Genomic DNA, 26,407 nt, shown 5'->3' with positions numbered 1-26,407 from the left:
TACATAAAAAAATATTTTATTTCTCCATTAAAAAGCAAGGTTTCCCTTGCATATTTGTATTCACTTTGCATACATCTAGGTCCATACAGCTGCAAAGGGTTAAAATATGATAGTCTTAGTATTACATTGTCCACTTAATGTCCTGCTGCCCTGTTGCAGGATGGCAGGAGGTCCGCCCAGCGGTGCCCTCCTATCTTTTTGTGCAGTTGCCACATCATTTGCCCAATCAGAAATCAGACTGTAGAATCTACTCCTTGTCTGGCGGATGGATCTTCAAGCTGTTCACTTAAAATGTTGGTTTGTTCATGTACTCTTCCATTGTCTAAAAACAGTACAAAAAAAATAAATTAGTAATTATTAAAATGCTGCATTTAAGGGCTCAGTCACACAGGCGCATTATCATCACAGTAGATTGAAGGGGGAAGGATATCAGCTCAACTTTTCTAGTGTCCTGAATGGCAGCTGATTGATCCTGGACAGCTAAGTGGGTGGGGGGTTAACTTTCGCAATCTCTTTATATTACATAACCCATTTAAGTGAATGGGTTCTTTTCCCATATGAGTTCTATCCACCTTGGAATCAGACAGAACTCACATGGAAAAAGTCACCCATGTGAATACGGCCTAACAAATCACATATTCTAATGGCATCTTCAGTCAACAGTGATGTAACTAATTAGGATTCAAGAATAAGGCTAGGGCTACACGGCTCAGTGACCTTTTAGGGAATTTCTTTAGTTTTCCACAATTAAATAAAATTGCATCTACATTTTGCTAAACACACTGCATGTCGATAAGGGATACAGAAAAACATCACGGCAGCCAACTGCATAATCAGAATTCTAAAGCTAGGTGCGGTGCAAGTACAGGAATTCACAAAGCGGTGATCCATTTACATTTTTATATCTCCTCTGAATTAGCTGGCAGCTGTAGGTATATGAATGTAACACCGCAATACTATACTACTGGTGAAGCCAGGCTGTCCCCAAGAATGGCTGGCGTTAATGACTTGACAGCTAATTGAAATAACCAGGCCTTGCTACAAAAAGTCTAAAAAAAAAAATAAAAAAAAAAAATCCATTTTCTCAATCTGTAATTGCTGAAGACATTAATGCCTCATGTCCACGGGGAAAATCAGGCATGCTACGGATTCTCCATGGAGAATCCGTAGCGGGTCCCTCCTGCCCCGCGCTCATGAGGCATTAAAATAACAATTACTCACCTCTCCGCACACGCTCCGGATCTTCCCTTCTTCGCGGCTTGATCTTCTCTTCGTCGCGGCCCGATCTTCTTTCTTCGGCCCGGCGGATGTGCTCGGCACGTCGGCTGCGTGCCATGCGCATGCGCCGGGCACATCCAGCGGCCCGAAGAAAGAAGATCCGGCCGCGACGGAGAGAAGATCAAGCCGCGAAGAAGGGAAGATCCCAAGCGTCCGGAGCAGGTGAGAAATTCTGATTTTAGGTCTCCCGCGGATCCGGACGGCTTCCATATGCCTCAGTAGAAGCCCGCGGGAGCCGTCCCCGTGGGAGACCCGCACCTAAATGGAGCATGTCCATTTTTTTTCCATGCTCCATATTTTTTTTTATTCACTTCTATTGACCATCTGCTGGTATTTATCCACCCGCGGGTGGTCAATGCATCCCTATGGGGTGCTGATCCGCGTGCGGGTGAAGAGTTAAAATCCGCTGTGGATTTTAATTCTTCTTTTCCCCATGGACATGAGGCCTAAAAAAAAAAAAAAAAAGAACACACAACTCTGCAGTTTGCAAAGAAAAATGCACCAAAATGAAAAACAGTAATACAGATGGTGCATTTTTCTCTAAAACTACAACCAATAGGAAAAAAAAAATCCACTTATAGAAATTGTGCTTTCTTTTCTTATGAAAGTTTTGGAAACTGCATATATAGAAGATAGCAGAATGCTAGAAAAAAAAACGAGACTGAATTGTAAAAACCAAAAAAAGGTGCAAAAAGCACTGTTGAAATCCTAAATCTCCATTCACCTAACACAGATTTTTTATTGCTGCATTAAAAAGTAATTGCTTATTACTGACCAGCTGTGATAAAAACAGAAGCCGACAGCAAGGCAAAAAACATGGACAGAAGCAAGAGACCTTGTCTCCCTAATAATTATAGGCAACGATCCAGTTGAGCAGAAGAACTAGAACTCAGGTCTTGCTATCTGCACCTGACCCCTGATGAAGCTGGGTCTCCAGCGAAACATATTGGGGGGGGGGGGGGGAATGAAATGTTTTTCTTGTTAATTGCTGGTAGGTAGCATAGCAATGTCCCTGGATCTTCCATTACAGGTTGCAAGGTCTGAGTTCTACTTCTTCCTACTCAACTGCGGCACTATTTATAATTATTGCGGAGAGAAGGACTACACTATACAGGACACTTGTTGGTATAAAGCAATGACTTAATGCCTCATTAAAAGTTACATTTTAGGTAAATGTGACTATAGGAGTTCAACGGCGCTCTTGGCAAACTTTTTTGTTTTATGAATTTATCTCTAGCCCGTTCACCAGGGTCTTTTTTTTTTTCTTTAGTTAGATGAAACATTTTTTTTGTCCTCTGACAACTTCTTTAAATTCACTTACTTTTAATTTTCCAATCACATCCACTATTCTTTCAGTAAAATAATGTTTTCTGAAATTGCTTCAGATTCTTCCACTAAATATTTTCGGATTGTGTCCCTTTGTTCTTGTGTTTAGTGTCTTCTTACAAAACCCTTCCCTCCTGAACTTTGTTTAACATATTTAATGGTTTCAATCTAGACCCCTCTACCTTCTTTAGTCAAGGCTATACAAATTAATAAGGGTGAGACCAGATTAACCTGAGTGTTTGAGGTCCAAGACTAAAATATCCAACAAGATAGGATTACATAGGAAAGCTTACAGTCTTTACCACAAAAGTAGCAGATGCTTGGCACACTTTTACTGATCTCTTGTTTTTTTCCACAGGTTGCTTATCATTGCTGAGAGTAAAGGCCATAAATCAAAAAGACATGGTAAAAAGTACACAGATGATGCAAGTGGATTAGTACTTTAAATAGAAAGAAAATTACCTCTTGTAACATATCTGCATCCTCAATGGCCCTCACCACAGACTCCTTGGAGGTCTCCTGAATTTCACCCCCCATGAGAAACTCATCTAGTATGAAATAGGCTTTCTCAAAGTTAAAAATTATGTCCAGCTCGCACACCTAAAAACAACAGTGGAAAATATACAGCAGTTATGGTAAGTATTGATACTGAAGTAGTATTGCCAACTAGGGCTACTTTTACATGGGCAGATAGTCACCCAAGTAATTGCTCATAAACGTGATTACAGTCAACTGTTGTCAGGTGTAAACGTAGGCTCCAACAGGGCAAGTGAGATTGTCGGCCCATGTAAAACATACAATTGTTCATCTATAGACAACTGCTTGGTTACTCTGAATGGAGGCGAGGGTCTGGAAGAGATCTCCGGCGCTCTCCCCTTCCATGCAGTGAATGATAATCATTGGATGCACTCGACAGTCGTCCCCTGTAAAAGTATTCTTAGACATTTATGGCATATCCACAGGAGTATGCTTACTTAGCTGTTTCCGTAACTCCCATGGCAGGGACATACGCACACCCACCTCTCCATTCATTCTCCAGTTGGACATCTCAGTAGGCGAGTCATGAGTTGGTAGACTCTGCCATTACTCACAAAAGGTGCGAGTCCCAAAGGCAGAACCCACATACATTTGACACTAGTGGCATATCCCACGATGTAAAAGTTAACAGAGCTGGAAAGATGAGAAGTTCAGCAAGAAACAGGTTCGCCTTCAGAGGTATGGAAAAATTTCGCCTTTATTAATAAAGGCAAAGTTTTTCCATACCTCCGAAGGCGAACCTCTTTTTTGCTGAACTTCTCATGTGAATGTCGTGGGGGACTACACGACTCACTAATGAAGTTGGACATAGAGCAGGAGTATAAGGATCGAGTGTAGAGCAAGAGAGGGTGAGCACAAATGGTTTTTTTGTCTTCAGGCAGAGCTGGAAAGATGGTGAAATAAAAATGTAATAACTTACATTTCCAAAGTATTTATCTAGTAGCTCCACAAGTCTATGAACGATCTCCAGCGTCAGCAGCTCATTATCCTGATCTTCTATGGCACAGCAGAAGTAAAGGCTAGCATACCTAAAGTCATAAGATAAAAATACAATGGTAATTTTTGATATTGAAGGTCCTTTATTTTGATATATAACATGTTGGGATAATTGCTGCCTTTTCCTCGGTTAGAAACAGCAGTGTATGTAATAATATAGAAAGCGGAACGGTTAAAAAAAAAAAAATGTGTAACCTCTCTACCAAGAGTCTCTGATATCTGGGCAGTCAGATAAATGTGTATTATCTGCATGCAAGTTTCCACAGCAGTCAGTGTACACCGTCAAAACTGCCAGTGTGGCTGCCATTTCAAGACATAATAGAAACAAACATGAAGTACTCTAAAATAAAGTGCTTAAAAAGAGTTTTCCTGGAAATTCACTAATGATGGCCTACCCTCAAGATAAGTTATCGATAGTTGATCAGCGTGGGTGAACGGCTCGGGATACCTGCCGATCATCAGATCCTCCGACTCGCTGTTTGTGTGGCTGAGCTGGAAGTTTCCAAGGGGGTTTCAATGGGAACAAAGCCTTCTATTACACTTCTGGCTCCAATGCCAAAAGCAGTTCACACTACAAATAATAGTGGCCTATCAGCTGAAGGCAAAATCCAGAGGTTGCCAAAAATGCAAAAGACAATGGAAATTTTTATTTCAGCTTAAGTTGTTGTTGAAGTAACAAGCTCCGCATTTCTATCCTCTTCCAACAATGGGATACATCTCCTTCTCCAAGGCTCAGCAATCCAGTTATTAAAAAACACAAGCTACAGAGAAAAGTCACATCCCAAGCTAGCGCTCCTCCGATACACCTGGCCCACCAATCCTGATTGACAGTACCCTCTTCACAACATCAGGTTAGGGGAAGAGGAGCTACCGGGAACCAACATCCTTACTATCCATCATTACCAAAAAATGCTCCTAATCATAGAGACATTTAAAAAATAATTATATAACACATACACACACAAGGACCCACCTAGCATGTGATATTTATAATACTGGTTGTTTGTACATGGCAGATGAGTTTTTGCCCCCCCCCCCCTCCAGGCACCTCTGTACCCTTTATAGCCATCACCCTGTGATGATAGTATAGGTAAAGGAGCTTGTATGGGACCTGCTGTATAGGCAAGTCACTATTTTACCAGTGATCATTCACCAGTTTTAGAAGGCCTTTTGTAAAGAGGAATACTGCGTGTTCTCTTGATTCTCTCTCTGACATTGCAGCAATGATAGAAAATCTCATTATACAATCTTAAAAACTTTCCTGAATATCGGAAAAGTGTGTTTTCTCAAAGCATTTCCATTCTCACCCACAGGAGAACAACACAGGCTGTGTATGGAGGGGCAAATCTTATGCTTCCATTATAACTCAAAAGTTAATGCATATTTTCTGTTTTATTAGGATAGGTATACCTCTGGAAACACAAGTACAAGTTACTATGATGCTAACGGCAATTTGTAGACTTAAGAATCTAGGCATGAGACATTCAAACAAGTCAGAATGTGCAGAAGGAGAAAAAACAAAAGTTTGAGAAGACTTGAAAATCTGCAGTGTTTTCATGGTCAATGCCAAGGGCATTAAAATAATGGTCTCATGCAGATAACCTCTGTGCATATGCCCAATTAGAGTGAAAGAGGGGTGAATCTACAGCTAAAAACGGCAATCTAGAAGCCAGAGGAGCTCCCGCTATGGTAGACTCAGCTTGCACTGGCAACAACAGATGATTGCTGGGGATTAGAGAACCCAGAGCAGCAATCACAGGATTGCTAGACAGGTTTCCATCTAGAAGAGATAGGGAATTTAAACAAAAATTTTATTTTTTAACATAATGATATATATCTGAGGACATATAATGAGCTGTATGTAAAAAAAAAAAGGGTATTCTCTGCATGCAAGTTTCCACGACAGGAAGAATATCCTTTTAGAAACCAGGATTAGCAATATGCAGTTTTTTCCAATTTCAGGCATGTTGCCCTAAAAATTGTCAGGGTAGGATGTTGGACAAGTAATATCGAAAAACAAAAAGGGGGAAGAAAAAAAAAAAAAATTTAAATCACACCCGTTTTACAAAACTTCCAGAAACCTTCAATGCAATCAAAAATTTGCATTGAATAAAGGCAACACTATTGTAAGGCTCCAAGCACATAGCATGGCCTTGAGCAGGTAGCCAGTACAGGGGTACACAGTCTTAATGGCACTTACCCTAAATTGACCGCAGCCTCCAGATTGGTCTAATAAAGTTTATAAAAACGATATGCTCTACATTCTGGCTACACACAGCCACCACTGGAGGGAGCCTAGGAGGTGTCTGCATACTGGTATACATTGAAGTCAATATTAACCCTTTGCAATCCAATTTTGGATTCAGGGTTTCCTAGGGGGCTTTCTCGGTGCCATTGTCTAATGGCAGAACATCTGCTGGCTAGAGCCAGTACTGCAGTATGTGACACGCCGGAGAGGTCCCCGACAACAAAGCAGCCAGTAATATACAGTAAGAATACCCTAACGGACGTCTTCTGACATCAGAGCTGTACAGGCTTCAATCAGAATGTCTTTAGACGTCAGACAGTGGATTGGAAAGGGTTATGACAGTATTCAGCAACCTACTGAGCTCATCTAGTAACCAGAATGTTCTCAGCGGCAGGGTATAGGCAAAAAAAGCTTTAGCACATTTGGCTCTGAAGTCTGAACATTATGAGTTAAATTATATTTTTCAGCCACATTTGCAACCATTTGAGGTCCCAACTGATGCTGCAGGAGAAATATTAGCAGGAATGCAACTGATATTGGTGTGTAGGCAAGCGAAATAATTTGTGTATTAAGTATGAAGAAAATACCTCTTATATACAAGTTTTAAGTCCTTCCAGTTCACAAAGCTGCTTGTCTTAGGAGTCCGGGTGAGAAGTATGTGCATCAACTCTCGTGTTATCTTGCGTTTCTCTTTTTCCGTCAGCGTTACGTACCATTTCTGCAGTCGCAACTTTCCTTGCCGGCTGAATAGAAGGAGGAATCGAATCTGTAAGAGATGTCAGAGGAATATTAAAACTGGAAAACCATACCCAACCTAGAAGTGTAGTTTATGAGAACTTTGCAGTACCAGATCTTCAATTACCAATGACCCATATTCAGCCCACAAGCGTTATAACAATTCCCACTTGATTATATAATTTACTTTAATGCAAACTAAAATGGACTTAACATGGAGCTCTGCATTCTAATTTATGGAAGTATTTTTATTATAGAATTGTCACAGCACTACTGGCACCGACAAGCGTTGGGCAAGGTGACGTCACAGCATGAGCGCTGGACACCGAGGGAGAAACATCTCCCTTCTGTTATAGCACTGACAGGCTGGCTAAGCGGTCCATCATCTCAGCATATCAGTGTCTTTCTTAGGGTACTTATTTCAGCTCCTTTTTGCAAAGTATGCTGGTAATACGTTTGTATAATGGGCTTGGATCAGGGTTTTTTGCCTTGGATCTTCTGAACATTTTCTTTGTGCCTTCCTTCTAAGAACTTTGGACTGCTACTGTTCTGCCCATTGTTGCTCTCCAACTCTGACCTTGTCTTGTTCATTAGACTTTTCCATCCTGCTCTGTCCTCCCATATTCCCTTTCCTTTATTTTACACCTAGAGGTTCCAGAGGTGGGGTCGTCCTTTTCAAGGCAGGTGCTCCACTTGATTGGCAGGTTCAGTTGGGGCAGATCAGGAAAAGCTCTTATGCCTCATCTCCCTTTCTTTCAACGTGAATTACATTGTCTCGCACGTTATATATAGTAGGTGTTAGGTGTTTACTGCCGGTCTGCGGCACTGCCGGGAACTTTTGTACTAAAAGGAACAATCCCGCGGCCCCTTCAGCAGCGCTCTTACAGTATCCTGCTATAGTGTGAGCGCAGCTGAAGGGGCCGCTTCCACACATAGCAGGTTAGTGTGAGCACAGAGCGCTGCTGAAGGGGCCGCATATATTGTATTTCAGCCGCACTTCAGTAGCGGTGAGCGATTCCAGCAACCTCATTGGTTGTTGGGTACACACCCCCCACACCTCAAACTGGGGTGTGTGTACCCAACAACCAATGAGGTTGCTGGAATCACTCTCTGCTACTGAAGTGTGGCTGAAATACAATGGTCCTTGCTGGGTGTGGAAGCAGTGCGCCGCAACCAATCACAAGGCGCCTTCTTGAAGCGCTGAGAACTGCGGTGCCAAACAGCGCGTCCCGCAAGTATGAGGAAGAGCCGCCTCTGTGCAAGCAGCAGCAGCCGCCGCGCCTATACACCTGTTAGGACTTAGGTCAGTTTTCAAGGTAATCCTGCCGGGGAGAACGGGGGAGATAAATTATATGCTGCCCTATGTGTGTGCTGGGGTGGTGGCGGGGGGCAGTATATAATCTGTGTGTGCTGCCAGGCCGGGGGGGGGAAATATTAAACTTCGCTATGTGTGTACTGCCAGGACATTCTAAAGGTCATAATTAACCCCTTGAGTGGCGGGTTTCCTACCACCCTGTCATGCCCACCTGGGCATGTTTTTTAAAATGGTCTAATCATTGAATGTTAACTAATTTTGCAGTTGCGTCTCAAGAGCCATAACTTTTTCATTTTTCCATTGACATGGCCATATAAGGGCTTGTTTTTTGCGGGACAAGTTGTGATTTTTTTTTTTAAACAGGCGGGGGGGGGGGAAGAAATGGGGAAGAAAAAAAGGGGTCATGTCATTAAGGGGTTAAATAATGTATTAACTTCCTTCTCTGGGTCATTACGACGCACACGGATACCACATGTGCGATTGTATTTTTGATTTTTTTTTACAAAGTAAAGGGAGACAAGTGTTATTTTTTTTATAATTTTTGAACTTTTTTTTTTTATTTTTATTATTTTATTTTTTTTGTCCCTTTAGGGGACTTCCACAGGGACCCATCAGGACCCCCTGATCACATTCCAGGGGTCCGATGGTGACAGCCCTTTACATGCTGCAGTGACAGCCCTTTACATGCTGCAGTCACATAGACTGCCGCATGTAAAGGGTTAACACAGCAGAGATCGGAGGTTCTCTCTGATCTCTGCTGCAAGAGCAGGTACCTAGCTGTCCTCTCACAGCCAAGCACCAAGCTCTCCCTGCCACAGAGACCATCGGCTTGCTTCTGACAAGCCGATGGTCTCTATGGCAACCTGTAAACAAAGCAGGAGATTGCCGGCATATCAGCAATATCTTCTGCTGGTTTTTCAAAGCCCTTGCTTTGTTCTCTGTGGGTCTGTGCAGGCAGAGCACAATGTCACAGCTTGTGGCATTGTGCTCTGCAGCTCCCATAGTGATACATAGCCCGAAAATTTCCGGGCGTGCCACTCAAGGGGTTAAATAAGTATGCACTAAACTCAAACCCCTTTCATAACCCCACCCCATATAACCAAAGCCCCGCCCATGTCCCACCCCACCCTGCCGGGCCTTGTAAAAATGCTCTTGCTTGAAGCCGATCCCTGGTGCCAAAAAGGTTGGGGACCACTGCTCTATGGCATAGCAGGCAGTAGGAACTAGCCCTTCAGCTTTCATGCATTAGGGTCCTTTTACATGGGACGAAGGTCGACTCAATGATTGCTCAGCGAATAGAGGCAGAGCGCACCAGAGATCGCTCCGATCTACTAGCCTTCATTGACAGTAAATAGGCAGTTGTTTATAGATGAAAGAGTTCCTGTTTGCACAGGCTGATCTTCACTTGCTTTTTATTCCTACGGAAACTGAACTATAAGCGATGGAATTATCTCTCGCCATTCAGTGGCTGACAGCATTTACACTGAACATTTAGCGTTCAGACTCCTGCGATCAAGCGAGGATCTGAACGATAATCGTTCCGTGTAAAAGGGCCTTCAGCTATGGTTGTAGTACTGATGGCGCACACATTCTGAAGTGCTGCACATCATTTGACATTAGCTTCTGTGGGCTCAAAATGTAAATTCATCCCGCACTCCAAAACCGTGTTAGCATGTTTTGAAGTGCGGGATGAAACCCATGCACACACAGGTAGAACATGCAAACACCATGCATATGGTATTTTTAGTTGGATTTGGACCCAGGACCCCAGTGCTAACCACTGAGCTGCCAAATATCTCCAGGAAACACTTAACTTTTTTTTTTTTTTAATTTACGCTTTGCTATATGAAGCAGAATGAAATAGCGTGATATCATGGCATTTATTTTAGAACCCATTGTCTCTAGAAGTCATTAACCCTACCCACAGTAATCAAGCTATTACACAAGCACAGGGTGAGGTAGAAACCAATTATGGTATGTTATTACCTTACATGAGAAACCTCCCATCCCAATAAGACATTGCAATGGTTTGAGAACAGAGCTACAGACAGAACACCTCCTTCCTCTAGTAACTTTCATCCTTACATGATCTGCGCAGTCATTCTTCTACGGGGTTCATGAGATCCCCAACGCTGCTGCACCAATTACTTTACAAGTTGACACATTTCTTCTATCACATCAAAAGTCTGGCCCCATTCTTCTCATTGTTAACAATTCCCTTCTGACGCAACGAATCCAATCCCTCATATTCACGCTTATTAAAAATAGCCGGAAACTGAATAAAAACCCAGTAGTGGACGTACACGTACACACACACACGTTTTGTCAAGTGCACAATGCAGATAGGTCTATAATGAATTCTATACAGAACTTATCAGATATACAATTACAGCAATCAAATCTACTGGAATGTAATATAGAGAATTACATCTTCTTAAGATACAAGAGATTGGTCTCAGCAGGGATATATATTATCACTGCCCAATGATGATATTGTTTGAGGCTCACGATCTGCGTATTCTTATGCATTTCCAATGCTGAATTCAAAAATCACCATAAAAATGACCGATTAGCTCTTGCTTTGGAGGGGGGGGGGGGGGGGGGGGAGGGGGAGTGGAGTTATCACACCTCTCAACTGACATACCACAATGTCCTCTATATGTTTGTAGGTTATAAAAACATAATAAATGTTATGTTGCTATAACGGAGTTTCATATTGTTTCTGTTCTTTTTTTCAGAATTTCTGCTTTTGAAGTGTAAAATTTACTGTATCAAAATGCCACGAAAATGTGTAAATTTAGTGAATAATTTGTGTTACATTTGTGGTGAAATAACATTTTCGTCACAGAAACACAATCTGACGCCTCTTGTGAAGACTGCCTATTATCATTATTTTGGTATGAAGGTAGGGGACCAGGATAAGTCATGGGCTCCACATATATGTTGCAACTCTTGTTCAGTTAAACGACAAGAATGGCTGAAAAATAAAAAACATCTATGGCTTTCAATGTGCGTACGGTTTGGCGGGAGCCTACAAACCATCCAGATGACTGCTATTTCTGCTCGACTACGCCTATAAAAGCAGGATTGTCAATGAAGAAAACAGGAACAGTTCAATACCCGAATCTTCCAATTGCTGTTCTACCTATCCCACATTCAGATAGTTTACCAGTTCCTACTCCACACCAACATTATGAGCTTGAAGTAGAAAATGAAGAAAGTGTGGAAAAAGAAGAACCCAACAAGCCTTCCACATCCCATGACCCTGACTTTGAGGTAAAAGATGATACACCGCATAGACTGAGTCAAGCAGAATTGAGTGATCTTCGACGAGTCAAGGTCTCGAATGAGGAGAAGGCAGAACTTCTAGGGTCAAGACTACAGCAATGGAATCTTCTCCAACGTGATGCCAGGGTCTCACAGTACAGAGAATGTCAGAGGGATCTGCTTCCTTTTTTTCAGAAGAAAAACAATCTGGTTGTTTGCTGTGACGTTAATGGCTTGATGAAATGTTTGAATTTGAACCATGATCCAACTGGATGGAGGCCATTCATAGACTCCTCCAAGCTTAGTTTGAACGCTGTATTACTTCACAATGGCAACCATCTTCCTTCTATTCCTGTTGGTCATGCAGTTCCCATGAAGGAGACTTATGCAAACAAGACAGCCCTCCTCGACTCAATCAAATATGCTGAACACAAGTGGAACATCTGTGGCGACCTAAAAGTTATTACTGTACTCTTAGGATTGCAACTGGGGTGCACTAAATACTGTTGCTTTTTATGTATGAGGGAATTAGGGATAGGAAATCACATTACATTTAAGCGGACTGGCCTGCAAGAAATATTGACTCTACCAAGAAAAATATCGTTGCCAAACCTCTCATGGACCCAAAAGATGTTCTTCTTCCACCCCGTCATATAAAGCTGGGTTTAATGAAAATTTTTGTCAAAAGGTATGAACCAGGAAGGACAGGCATTTAAGTACTTAAGAGACAAATTTCCTAGATTGAGTGAGGCAAAGGTTAAGGAAGGTATTTTTGTTGGGCCACAAATTCGACAACTTGTAATGGATCCTGCGTTTGACCAAGTGTTGGAGGGAAAACAAAAGGAAGCTTGGCAAGCCTTAAAGGGAGTTATTCATAGATACTTAGGCAACACAAGAGATGATAACTACACTCAGTTGGTGATGGTATTTTTCCAGAAGTACTATCAACTCGGATGCAACATGTCCCTTAAAATCTATTTCCTCCACTCCCACCTAGACTTTTTCCCTCCTACTTGTGGAGCTATCAGTGATAAACACAGGGAAAGATTCCACCAGGATATTTCTGTAATGGAACAAAGATATCAGGGCCGTTGGAATGAAGCAATGCTTGCGGATTACTGCTAGTCTCTGTGTAGGGATGCTCCGGAACTCACAAGAGGCAAGCCAAAAGAAAACGATCTCATGAAGTCACCCCATGATTCTCTTCACATCGAGCCACCTGCCAGGAATTCTTCCATCAATTTAGAACTTTTTGAATAGAACTCATTAAAAACAAGTTTCAAATGCACTTGCAATGTTGTTAGCATATGTTATTAAAATGCATCATTTTCTCTTAATCCGTTCAAATAACATACTTCCACCTATTGTAGATCACAGAAACAAGAGCTAATAAAAAAAAAAATAATTCTTTGTCATATTCGTTTTTCTCCCCCCAAAATTAGTAAGATTTGACTCATGAAGTTAAGGAAACATTTCCAATTTTTTTTTTTGTTGGTCTGTATCAGAATTTCGGGAGTCTCACATGAGTTCAGAGACCATATACTGTAAAAGCACCAGGTGGCTAAATGGATGCTTTTCAGTTAGACAAGTTGTGGAACCCCAAAATAACTTCTAATATTTTTTTAAAGTTATCCAACCAAAAACATTGACCACCTATCCACACGATAAATGAATGATTGCTGGGCGTCTGACCACTGGGACCCCTAGGGATCATGAGAACTGACCCCCTAGTGAATAGGTTGGTGGTGCATATGCAGGATATGCACGGGGAACCCATTTAAGTACTTTATTTATAGCATAAATTTCCCTATTTTAAAAATAAATAACTGATTTTTTTTTACATTGTGTACACATTACCACTAATATAAAAAATAAATAGAGAAAGTTTCCGTTGGCCCTCACCTTAAATGTTCAGTTGTCTACTACTTGAAGTGAGAGCTTTCCAGCGAATACCATTCTATTAGGGAATTGCAGCCAGTGTAATTCCTTAATATTCTAGCCAAAGTGCTGACAAACAGGACACAACACAAAGCACACTGCTGATGATGATGATCATCCAGAGTGTCCCCGCTGGAAATTATCCCTTTAAACAACAGCATAAATATGTTTTACAAGTGGATGATCTTCTACTAAGTGTTTATAGAAAAGGAGAAGTTGGACGCTTCCAATAATGTTTCATGTACTAACATGATACTATCGCTGCTATTTAAAAACAAACACATCTAGACATAACATTGCCTTTTGTGACTTGGGTTGAAAGTCAGCCAAAGGAGAAGTGGGCAAGTATATAAATAGTCATACTAATTATAAAAGCAGAAGAATACAACTTGGAAGAGCGCAGAGAACGGACCCCTCTTAGTGTTTACTGGCATTCTCCACAATCTATAACTTATGCATGAACAAGGTGCGGGGTCTTTTTAGGTCATTTCACTCCGGTTAATAGTTGCAGAAAGTAATGTTAGACATATGTTTCTTCCAAACGAGCTATTAGGTCAGGGCTACGCCTAGATGTTATCTCTCAGCACAGCAAAATCAAACAGAAAAGAAAAACTGCAGGTTAAGAAGTGCTCTATACAGAAGGTATTACTACAAAAAGTCCAGGTGTAGCCCTAGCCTTAGGCTGCAGTGCCAGGCGCCTAAGCCTATGTTCCACCTGTACAGAGGTGCAATAGTCTTTCTGTGAATGGTGGTGGAGTGGGCAGCAGATCATTTTTGGCCCCGATTCACTTAAAGGGAACCGGTCATCACTTTTGAGCCTCATAAACTAAGTAATGGGGTTCAAAGTGATGGAACGGAGAGTCATGTTTCATACTCAACGGACACACGGTTTTAGTGCTGTGTCCCGGGGAAGTCAGCATGAGGCCAGCAGCTAGACACTTTCCACATGCGCATCTGTCATTCATCTCTATGGAAGGTGTGTGTGCAGAAAGAGACAAGCTGCTGGCTCGCGCTGACTTCAAGACATAGTGCTGAAACGGGGCATCCTGTGAGTCTGAAACATACCACTCTGAACTCAAAGTTTCCTCACCTTTGAGCTCCATAATTTAATTTAGCTGAATGACTGCCAGTTAATAGTCACTTGGTTTTTAGTGCAGCTAAAAACCAAGCAATCCCGATGAGTGAGCAATTTGTCTTTCAGTGATCTGTTGGTGGCCAAGTGCACACGTGACAATTATCGCTAGAATTTGCTGTTTCCGGTGATGATTTGGACAATAAATCGCCCCATGTAGAGGTATCTTTACAGCTTTAAATGGTCGCTGAACAAGCAACTCGTGGTTATCGGATAGCCAAAGTGATGCAAAAGTCATTGCAAGTTATTGGATTTGCTTAAAATAATATCTTGTTTTTTAAAAAATGGATCTAAAGTGCTGGCCACTTACGTCATAGGGATAGCGCGAGATCATGACAGATCTCGCGCTATCCCGCCGCGGGAGCCAGCTGTCAGTCATAGCCGTCCTCCCGCTGCAACAGCGGGGGTGCATCGGAGATGCTCCCCCCGCTGTTAACCCCTTCCCTGCCGCGATCTATGTAGATCACGCCATGAGAATGGTTCACAGAGGGAGCGCGCCCCCTCTGTGAAGTTGCCAGGCTCTCGCGATATAATCGCAGAGAGCTCGGCTGGTTGCCATGGCAACAGGACGCCAGAGCCTATAAATCGCTCTATAAGCGATAAGGCATGGCAGAACAGAAGTCCTGCAATGCCTTATCACAGCGATCATCAGTGCTGTGCTTTCGGTCCCCTAGAGGGACATAGATGGTGTAAAAAAAAAAAAGATAAAAAAAAAAAAAAAAAAAAAAAAAGGAAAAAAAAGAATGTAAATGGCACATATTTGGTATCAACGTGTCCGTAACGAACCGTACAATAAGTTGAATACGTTTTTTACTCTGCACGGCAAAAAAGGTAAAAAAAAAACACTAAAAACTGAGGCAAAAATGCAAATTTTGCCTCCCATAAAATGCAATAAAAGTGATCAAAAAAGCCGTATATTCCCCAAAATGGTACCAATAAAAACTACAGCTCGTCTCGCAAAAAATAAGGCCTCACAGAGCTCTGTATATAGAAAAATTAAAAAGTTACAGGACTTTGAATGCAGAGATTTAGAAAAAAAAATTAAAAAAAATAAAAAAAAAGTTTTTATTGCAGAAAAATGGAAAAACCTAAAAAAAAATATAAAAAAAATAGGAATTTTGGTATCGTTGTAACCGCACCGACCTGCAGAAAAAAATTTATTGTATCATTTATGCTGCATGATTTAGGGTGTATTCAGACGACCGTATATCGGCTCGGTTTTCACGCCTTGTCTGCAGGGGGGTGGGGGGAGCATGGAAGAGCCAGGAGCAGGAACAGAGCTCCCGCCCCTTCCCCGCCCCTCGCCACTATTTGCAATTGCCAAAATACTGCTAAGTGAAAGAAGCCTAAAAAGTACCTCAAGGCCGGTTTCACTCGACCAGATTTCAATTGCAGAATCCGTGTTAGTCTCCTGTGTGGAGAATACGCAGTAATCCGTGCCTTAATGAACAAATAGGAGTTTTGCATGACTACTCAGATGAGCGGATAGTAATTGTGATTTCCACAAGCGGGTTTTAAATCACAGCACATTCTATTTTTGTGCGGATGGCCTTCATTGAAATCAATGGAAGCTGACCGACCAGCAACCCATCCGCAATTGACATTGCGGATAGGCTGCGGGTACCCATGTCATCACCTAATGACAGCACCGGAAAAACTGATATTTTTTAAAAAATCTGTACAGCGCATAACCGATGGCAAGCGTCCGTGGTCATTCGCATTACAGAAAAAGTAGGTACACTGGATCACCGGCCGGGCTTCCGCATGCAGAATCCAACTCGTTCGTGTGCAGCCGGCCTTACACGAGACAACCATCAGCCAAATAATCGCTCAAATGAGTGAATTCAAATGATAGTTGTTCAGTGTAAACATGGCCAGTGATGGGGTGATGAGTGATAAGTCGCTGGTCATTTCATTTCAGCTTACTACAAAAAATAAAAATAAAAAAAATTGTCGCTAGTTGATCAAAAGTTGTCTGGTGTAAATTCACAGTCATTTGTTTTTGAATGACTTACAAACCAAATTGCATGGAGATTCCCTCCATGAGTGATATCTTGGCCAACCACTCATGAATAGAGATGAGCGAGTATACTCGCTCAGGTACTTTACTCGAGCGAGTAGTGCCTTAGCCGAGTATCTCCCCGCTCGACTCTAAAGGTTCGGGGGCTGGCGCCGGTGACAGGTGAGTTGCGGAGGGGGGCAGGAGAGAGAGAGAGATCTCCCCTCCGTTCCTCCCTGCTCTCCGCCGCCGCTCCCCTCCGGCCCCCAAATCTTTAGAGACGAGCGGGGACATACTCGGCTAAGGCCCTACTCGCTCGAGTAATGTGCCTTAGCGAGTATACTCGCTCATCTCTACTCATGAACAATCATCGCTCTGTGTGAAAGCAACATGACCATTGTTCATAGACTTCAATGACTTTTCTGAGCGACTCTGTTTCTCCATGTAATGCACTGTGTAGACCAGTGTTCCCCAACTCCAGTTCTCAGGGACCGCCAACAGGTCATGTTTTCAGGATTTCCTCAGTGTTGCACAGGTGATGTATTTATTGTCGGTGCCTTAGACATTGCCACAGGTGTTCTTACCATAGGATATCCTGAAAACATGACCTGTTGGTGGTCCCTGAGGACTGGAGTTGGGGACCCCTGGTGTAGACAAATAGGAATGTCACTTGTCTGTTGTTTTTTTTCCTTTAATCACTTTTCTAAAGCTGTATGTGCAGCCCTGAGCTTGTCATAATCACCCATATCTGGAACAGAAAAGGCAGTTGCCTACTTTTAGGCTAGCTGTCCATGGGCGATTTGTCACAGCGTGATCTGTGGCGATAAAGCGCATGCATGACATGCTTTCCTTAGGATAACTATTTAAAAAAGCGCAGCCCAATGTATACGAGCGGGGAAAAAATAAATAAATAAATTGCTCGCGATTTTCTGCTCACGTTTAAAAATCGCGGCATGCTGTGATTCACGTATCACAATGACGGTGTGTGTTAAAAAGTGCTATTAGAACGCTGTACAATGTGTTAAAAAACGCAGCTTGAAATCAGGGTAAAACGCCACGTGTGTGAGAGTGGCCTTACTGAAAGCTGTATGCCAGAATTCTGACACACATAAGGCCGCCTGGTCGGGACCAGGCATACATTTCCATACGTTACATTCACCGCACCATGCGCCATGGGGGGGGGGGGGGGGGGGAGGGGGGAATTTTACTGAGCCCAACACATTTCCCCCATTGTGTTGATTTTGGTTTTGTTTTAAACAAGACCAAAATCAATGTTCTATCAGCAACATAGCTGGAGATGTAGCAAGTTGATGTGAGTTTTAAAGTGCAAATGCAGGTCAATGCACTTTTTTTTAATTATTTGTTTGCCACAAAAGTTACGTGAAGGTGGACATCGCTGTCAACAGACCATTAAGACAACTGCAATAAGCAGTTTGTGCCCTTTTAGGAAATACATAGGGTTTAGGGGGTGCACTGCCTCCATTTTATAGGTTGTTACTTTCTAAGAACAATTTTCAGTGTAAAACCAGATTTTTTGCCTTTCCAGTTCTGGCGATTGCATGAAGCTATATGCAGGTAGACAGGGCCATATAGTATTGGTAAACTCTGCACATGTGGAACTTTTATTTTAGGAGGGGTTATATGTCAATTTTTTGGTATGTCACACTTATAGCAACTAATATAAACTTTTAAGCATTTTTTTATGAAAAATTATGCTTTGATGCAAAATTGCATGAAGGTGTTTATGTATATAAGGGCTTATTTAGACGGCCGTAAATAAGACAGGGGCGAGACGAGGGCAGAGCTAAGTCTCGCCGCTTAGCTCCGCCCCCGTCCCACCCCTCCCACTGCAAATAGTGGCGAGGGGCGGGAGCTCAGTTCCTGCTCCTGGCTCTTCCATCCTCCCCCCGCCCCCCCTCTAGACAAGGACACCGTATATCGGTTCGGCGTGAAAACCGAGCCGATATACGGTCGTCTAAATAAGCCCTAAAGTGCAGTGTAGCATTTTCACATTGTGCCAGGTGTCTACTTTTAGAAAATATATGGTTTAGTACTATTTTTTTCTTTTGTAATTTAGGATTTGTCTACATGTCAAAAGCGTACAAAATGCCTGAAACCCCCCCTGGTTAAAGACTGGCATGAGGAGCAGCTCCCTTATAGGTTATTATTTCCAGGACACTGAAATCAAAGAAGAAGGTGCTATTCGGAATGTTATGTTTTCAGATCTCTGCCTTTGCTTCATAAGCCAACTTCAGTAATGACTAAATATTAGGAAACTGAAATTCCTTAAAGCAAAGCCCGCTATGACCCCCACCATCCCAACAATGTGCCAGCTGTGCCAAGAACAAACGGAAGTAAAGCACACAGTGGGTGTCAATGTATCAGCAAAGAGGTTTGCTAAAAACAATTTACACTGAGAAACAAAATTGGAACCATTTATGATACATTCATAACCATTTCTAGTTGCCCTGTGAATCTGTAAGCAAAACTACTGGCTGCCATGTAAGGGCCCGTTCACCCCTGCATTACAGCTCCATTAGGGAGTTCCATCTCTTTGTTACATTTAAAACAGAAATAAACTGATCCAGTTTTCCCCCATTTCAATGGGTTTAAAAAAAAAAAAAAAAAACATAAATTGAAAGTTGTTCGTTTGCTTCGATTCCGTTTTTTTTTTAAATAAATGAATAAATTGCGCCGTATGCATGATGCCACTTCATTAATTGGTACTGCCATAGTTAGCCGAGTGCTTGTACATGGGTATTTTCATCCGCCTACTGAAATGAATATATCAGCGGCTGCGTATGCTCCGACGCCGCTCCATTCAATCTCTATGATGCAGTAAGAAGAAGAGGTGGATATGGGACCCCCATTCACAGGATCAAAGGGGGGGGGGGGTCACAAAGTTACATGAATGTGGCTTTTATCACCTATCCTGTGGATACATGATAATTCAATGTTTGGAAGCCCCCTTTGAATATGGCATGGATTCTCTCAATGCTCAGCAATCGTGAATTCTAGTTTTATCCTTTAGTAGTCTAACACTACCAATGCACTGTGTGAATTAGGTCCCTGGCACACTACCGGATTTGTGGCCGTGTGCTGTCTGTGGTAATTCATGGGCAGCACACAGCCCCATTATATAGCCCCAGAGGCTAGAATGGGTCAGATTGACGTTTAGCCCCATAGGCGTTTTGTCACACAGACCGATTGTCAATACTCAGGGCGAGGCAGCGAGCAGAAGAATAGGCCAGGCTTATGCAAGCAAGTAGGAATTGGAAGAATAAATTCTGGCACTCCAGGTGGGTATGTAATAAGCAAAGTAAAAAACAATATTAGATAGGAAATCAACAACACTTAGGGTGAATGTCCACGGAGGGATTTCTACGGAGTTTCCTGCAGCGGAAATCCGCACATGAACTCCGCAGCTATTAGGTTCTATTGAACCTAATAGCTTTTTGCCCACCAATGCTTACATGCGGAATTCTACCGCGGAATTTCCACAGCGGAAAATAAATCGCAGCAATTTGCTATGGATTTACACCGCGGAAGGGCTCAATTAATATAGGATTATATCGATGGAAATCCATGATCACCAGCAGGCACTTTTTTGTTTTTAAATCGCGGTACTTCCGCAACATAAATCCGCGGGCGTATCAAGCGACACTCGTGGACATGAGCCCTTACTTCATAGAGCAGTCTGTTCAACCCGAAGGACTCCTCTATTATCCTGGTCAGCTAAAGCCAGGAATGTTTTTTCCAATTTACTTTATAACATGCAGGAACACGAAATTAGATTTACAAAGAAAATAAAAAATATATATATTTATAACGCGTTTCAGAGCACCTGGAGACTTCTCATGGCCCTCTGCCTGTGGATCCAGACACCCATCAGCCAATGTGCCTCTGAATAAATTACCTGACAGTGCTGCGTGATACAGTAACAGATTAGAACAGTGGCGTCTGTGGAATTACATACAGAACAGCCTCAAAATACACTAATGCCCCCCCCCTCCCCCCAAAAAAGGGGGAGTTATTCCAGCTAGTGACTGCAATTTTGATAGCTCATTGGCGGACCTGTGTCTTCCCTAATTCGCAATGCCTAGTTGCTTTCCCCATTTCCCAACGTAGCAGCCAATGTGCCTCTGATCGCGCATGTGCGGCTGTGGTTCCATTCATTTGCATAGAGCAGACAGATAGAGCGGCATGCCTGGCTATCATGGTCAAGCCCATTGACAATAGATGAACGGACACCGTGCTCCATTCATTTCAATAGGACTGACGGAAATAGCCAAGTGCTTTGTACGCATCTCTGTCTGCCCTATTAAAATGAATGGAGCCATGGCCACACATGTGCGACCAGCGGCTTATTCACCGCTATGTTAGGGAAACAGGGAGAAGCAAATGGGCGTTGTGAAATAGGAGGATACAAGTCCCAATCACTGGGACCCTCTATCAGTTTTCACCCACTATCCGAAATATCCCTTTAAGCAAGGCCTATTTCACATCGCTATAGTCTATGGTCCATACATGACTTGACCTAATCCCAAATCTCTCTACTCCACCTTGTCCTCAACTAGGTGCATCCATGCTGGTTCAGATACTGGCTGGGTGATGCATTCATGACGCTTAAGGCCGCTCTCGCACTCACCGCTTTTTACCGTGACATCCCAAGCGCCGCGCTGACCAAGCTATAACGACGCCATTGATTTCAATGGGGCCTCTCAGATCAGTGTTCAAACGAGGCGTTTCTTAGGGCTCCTGCACACTTGCGTTTTTCTTGTACGGTTTTTTTTTTCCATGCGATTGTCAATGGGACTTTTTAATGTTAAAACCGCATCACAAGTTGGTGCTGTGCAATTTTTGTGCGATGCATTTTTATCATTAGAAAGTCCCATTGATGATCACGTGAAAAAAGAAGAAAAAAAACAAACAAAAAAAAACAGGTGTGCAGGAGCCCTAACTCCGCAGTTTTCAAGAGCTGTCTTTCTATTTTTGTTTTTCCGCGTTTAATGCGCCTCATCACCATCACAATGGTGGGGTGCAATTAAAAAAAAAAAACCTCTGTGACAACGTGTGGCACTGAGTGTTAAGGCAGCAGTATGCAGTCCTAAGCTCTCGCTCACGACCTGAAGGTTGCAGGTTCAGGTAGCGGCTCAAGGTTGACTCAGGAAGGGGGGGGGGGGGGAATAAATAAATTACCTGAAAGCGCTGCGGAATAACTTGGCGCTATACAAATAACAAGATTTCTTTTTTTTTATTTAGACTGTCAGCTCTTGTGGGCAGGGCCCTCTCTCCTTCCGTCTCACTGTTTGCTCACGGGTTCTGATGACTTGTCGTTTTGTTACTTCCCCAATTGTACAAAGCTGTGAGATATGTTAATGATAGTCTTTTATAGTACTACCAACAAGCGTAAATACACAAAGCAGTAATGACAAGGTGAAATAACGCTGCCCGCACAGCCCAATAGACATGATACTCCTGAATTTGCTTGCATGGCACCTGCCTAATGTTGGCACTCTAGTATAATAGATCACCCAGCATGATGCCATTCCCCGACAGCTTTCATCTCCGCCACAAGAGATATAAGACAAAGGCCGCCGCAATATCCAGGATTCTCACATACAATAAAAAGAAATGAATAAAGAGATAAGAAATTATCTGATCAATGCAACAATCAGACGCTGCCACGATGAAGCACCGGGTCCCCGACTGATGGATTGGTATTACAGTCTCGTAGCCGCTCTACGTGCCGGCGGCATAGGGAGCCCATATACAGCACCATATTCTAATGTGCATTGCTTTGTGAATGCCTGTGTAACATTACAACCGACAGCAGGGGGTCATATACTTACTTGTATAGTTAGGCCGGCTTCACGCGGACGTATGCGCATTTGCACGCCTGAGCGAGGCATTTTTGCGGAATGCACTGCTTTTTTTGGTACACACACTTTGTCGTATTTTACTGCACGGCAAACCAAGATGCACCGATCGAAATGGCTAATTAGTCTTAATGAGTTCCGGATGTGTTCTTTTTCCTGTTTCACGCATCTACTGTCGCATCCCCCATTGACTTCTATGGGGACCTTTGGTGCGCAAATATACAGAAAAAATAGAGAATGTTCTATTTTGTTTTGCGAAAGCAAAATGCGTGCGCAAAATTTTGGAAATGTGAATTAAATCAATGGGTTTTATTCTCTACGTATTGTGCACACAAATACATCCGGGCTTAGTGTATCTCCCCGCAACCTATGAGCTTCTACAAGTATGGATGGAATATAATAGGATGCAAGCATGGCTGGCCCTAGCTACGTGCAGCTCATGCAGTCACACAGGGCACCAGCCACCCACTTGGGGGGGTTTATAAGGGGAGCACCAGGTGTATGTAGACTGGCGGGCGATCACCGACTAAGTCCGTCCAGCCAGAGGATCTTCTTCCTCTGTGCAGCAGCGTATTGTGGAGCGACATGAATCATTCTCCTCCTGGCTCTGTCTCCCTTCTGATGCTCCAAGGCACCGCTGTTACTTACTGGCACCGCAAAACACGATCACTTAGTTCTGGTGCCAGATCTACGTACTGAGCTTGGTTCTAGTACCATATTTATGTTGTAGTCTGCCAGAATATCAGTGCAATACCTATATTTTTTTTTTCTTATGGGGAAATGCCAAAAAAAAATAATAATTCCACGCAAGGTGCCATCCAACCTAAGGTTGGCTCTGGATACAGCCCTGATGGAACTACTTGTTTATACACTGATAATCTCCAGCTGCAGTAATGTACTTAAAATACATACATATGCTATCTTACCAAAGGTAATTGGACAAAGAAGCAATAGTAGTATTTATTTCCATCTGTTAATAATTAGTAGGGCTCCTTTGGCTCTAATGACAACAGTTACTCTCTGTGGCATATTTTATACGAACGTCTGACACACTTCAGCTGGCATTTCCCTCCATTTATCCTGCAAACGCCTGGAGAGGTCTCTGAAAGAAGATGCATCAGCCCATCTATAATGGTACAAGGAGTCTAGTCATCGGATAGTTAGTTGAGCAATGGAAGAATGTTCTATAGAGCGACAAATCACACTGCTCCATCTTCACATCAGATGGAGGTACCTGGAGTGGACGAGGCCTGGGGAACGCCTTTTACCCAAGTGTGTAATAGTTAAGTACGGTGGAGCTTCCGTTATGGTCTGAGGTTATGTTACATGGTCTTAGTCCATTGGTTGTAGTGGCAAGAACCATGAACACGGAGGTGTACCCTGACATCCTGGCAATTAAGTGCTCCTGACTATGCGGCACTATTCTGGGAACGGTCAGCAATACTTCCAACAAGAGAACGCGCCTTGTCACAAATCCAACATGTTTTACATTGGTTTGAGGATCTAGATGTTCCACGATGGGACTAGTCTGCTGAGTCCCAACCTGAACATCTCCGGAACAAACTGGAATGTCCGGTCAGAAAATAGGAACAGCGTCCATTTTCTTTGAGAAAAAAAAAAAAGCGCAGGCATTTGCAGGATGAATGGAGGGAAATACCAGCTGAATTGCATCAGACGTTAGTAGAAAGTATCTACTATGTCATAAGGGTTAAAGGAGCCCCACTAAGTATTAACATATAGAAATAAATACCCCTATTGACTCTTGCTCGGGTGTTTAATTACTTTTGGCAGAATGATTATATAGAAATACATTTCTGATTGCAGCAAAATCTGTATAATCAAATATTTGTGCTGGCTCACATAGGAAACCAACTGATCAATTGTCACTAAGGCCAACTTCACACTGGTGAACGCGATATGGGGCTGTGAATCCCACCCCCATACTGTGCTCCCCACCATGTGAAATCCCTGTGATGCAAGGCGCTTTCATGTCAAAACAGCCTCCCATCGCGTCGGGGAAGAAGCAATCCTCCTGCCGTGGCCGAGGACCACGGAATATCTCTCCCACTGTTTTCAGTGGGAGATCTTGTGATGCTGCCGCCGGCCCCATTGATGACAGTGAGCAATGCGAGAGCATGCAGGGAGATAAAACATGCTCTGATTTGTTTCCAGCATTGCATTGCGGCGCTATGCAGAAAACCATCTGAAGAATGGGGTTCATATTTGTGCGTCTTGCGTGATTTTCATGCCTGTGTTAAGGCAGCATAAAGCAAATTTAAAATATCACATACATACAGACTGACAGTAGAGAGCCCAGATTGCCACGGCTGCCCTGCAGGTCTGTTAGCGGACATACTAGCCCCTGCTTACAGGATGCATCAGGAACAGGCAGCCATAAAACTGCAGTGACCATCAAGGAGTAAACGACTGCATTTTGGCCATCATTTTGCCTCCCGGCCGGACCGCGGGTCTCCTGACTCCAATCATCATACATTCCCATGGTGTTCAGAGCTTGGGTCAGGAAACCCGCGGTCAGGCCGGGACGCACTTCCGTATTACAGATGCAAAACCGCGGCAGTGCACGCCAGGCCTATGGGCTCATTCACAAGGCAGATTTTCTGCCCATATTATGTCCACATTTTTTTATGGACGCAATACGGACAACCATTGCTTTAAATAGGGGTATTCAGAGAAGTGTTTTTTCACGCACTGACTGGTCACATGGAGAAAAAAAATCCCAGCATGCCCTTTTCTGGTCCGTAATCACAAACTGATATTGCCCTTTTAAAGTCTATGGGAATCACATTAAAAAAAAAGATGCAATTGCGTGTAGATTTACAGCGTTTTTACGTATATTGCTAGGAGACATTGCGCATATCTCAGTGAGCCTTCTTACACATACGAAAAATGCAGCGAATACAGATGCAACACGAGTGGTGGAAAAAAAAAAAAAAAACATACATAAAAAGAAAAAAAAAAAAAACGTACACAAGCAGTAAAAATAATGCAATTTTCACGCAACGAAATTGCATCCGCCCGTGTGTGCCAAACCCTTAATAGTATACAGGGATGCGATGTGTCAGCAGGTGTATAAATAGTTTGTAAACTTTCTTGAACTGTGCCCCTCCCTAGTATAGCCTATGAGTAACCCTGATGAGCTGCCGGTATATAGGAGCTCACACATCTATAGGGAACACTAGGCAGAAGCCACAGGAAGCAGCCCAGTCCACGTTAACATGCAGCCCGACAAGTGATCATTGAACCCTTTCCACGATGAGCACCTGTGACAGGCAGAGCTGTCAGCGGCATGCCTGCTCCAATCACAGCTGTCACCGAGCAGCTCGTGCCCGGCGGCGCCCGCTCTCCCCGCAGCTGATCCCCGTTAGCCCCCTCTTCTTACCATGTCGGTTCAGGCGGAAAAGGAAGACACAGGTGACAGCGACAGAGGTGAGACTGGAAGCAGCACTACACCGGCGGCGCCCCGCCCACTCGTACTACGCCCCGCCCACCACTACACCTGCCGTGTGAGTAGCCACGCCCCATTTGTTCAGGGCAAGCCTACTGATTTGTGACCCTAGCAACCACTTGCGCTGCATGTGAACGGCTCCTAGCAACAAGGTCACCGGACCGCGCCCTCAGACCCGCCTAACGACACCCACTTCCTTGTACTACGCAGTACTGTGCACGGCGGCCGCCCCCGCCGCGGTCACTGACACGGCTGCGGTACATGCATGTTCTAGACATGTAGACATGGCGC

General features: G+C 43.2%; 1 protein-coding gene across 1 annotated transcript; it reads right to left on the bottom strand.

Moving 5' to 3' along the window:
* AP1S3 (adaptor related protein complex 1 subunit sigma 3) lies at window positions 1–26,153 on the bottom strand. The gene is made up of 5 exons (XM_066598779.1): window positions 26,051–26,153; window positions 6,973–7,151; window positions 4,061–4,169; window positions 3,067–3,204; window positions 1–322 (listed from the first exon to the last, which is right to left on the bottom strand). Exons 1-5 carry the CDS (start codon window positions 26,051–26,053, stop codon window positions 287–289), a joined length of 465 nt encoding a protein of 154 aa, XP_066454876.1. The 5' UTR covers window positions 26,054–26,153; the 3' UTR covers window positions 1–286.
* Window positions 26,154–26,407: the final 254 nt, after the last annotated feature.

The sequence above is a fragment of the Eleutherodactylus coqui genome, chromosome 1 (genome assembly GCF_035609145.1).
Source record: "Eleutherodactylus coqui strain aEleCoq1 chromosome 1, aEleCoq1.hap1, whole genome shotgun sequence".
In the NCBI taxonomy this organism is placed as follows: domain Eukaryota; kingdom Metazoa; phylum Chordata; class Amphibia; order Anura; family Eleutherodactylidae; genus Eleutherodactylus; species Eleutherodactylus coqui.
This window is presented reverse-complemented; position numbering and strand designations above follow the sequence as displayed.

What these genes read in the sequence shown, in the direction of transcription:
- AP1S3 (XM_066598779.1), bottom strand. An exon ending in TTAAAACTTGTATATAAGAG is followed by an intron (nt 4,170 to 6,972) that starts GTATTTTCTTCA and finishes TTATGACTTTAG; the next exon opens with GTATGCTAGCCTTTACTTCT. An exon ending in ATGCAGATATGTTACAAGAG is followed by an intron (nt 323 to 3,066) that starts GTAATTTTCTTT and finishes TACTGTTTTTAG; the next exon opens with ACAATGGAAGAGTACATGAA.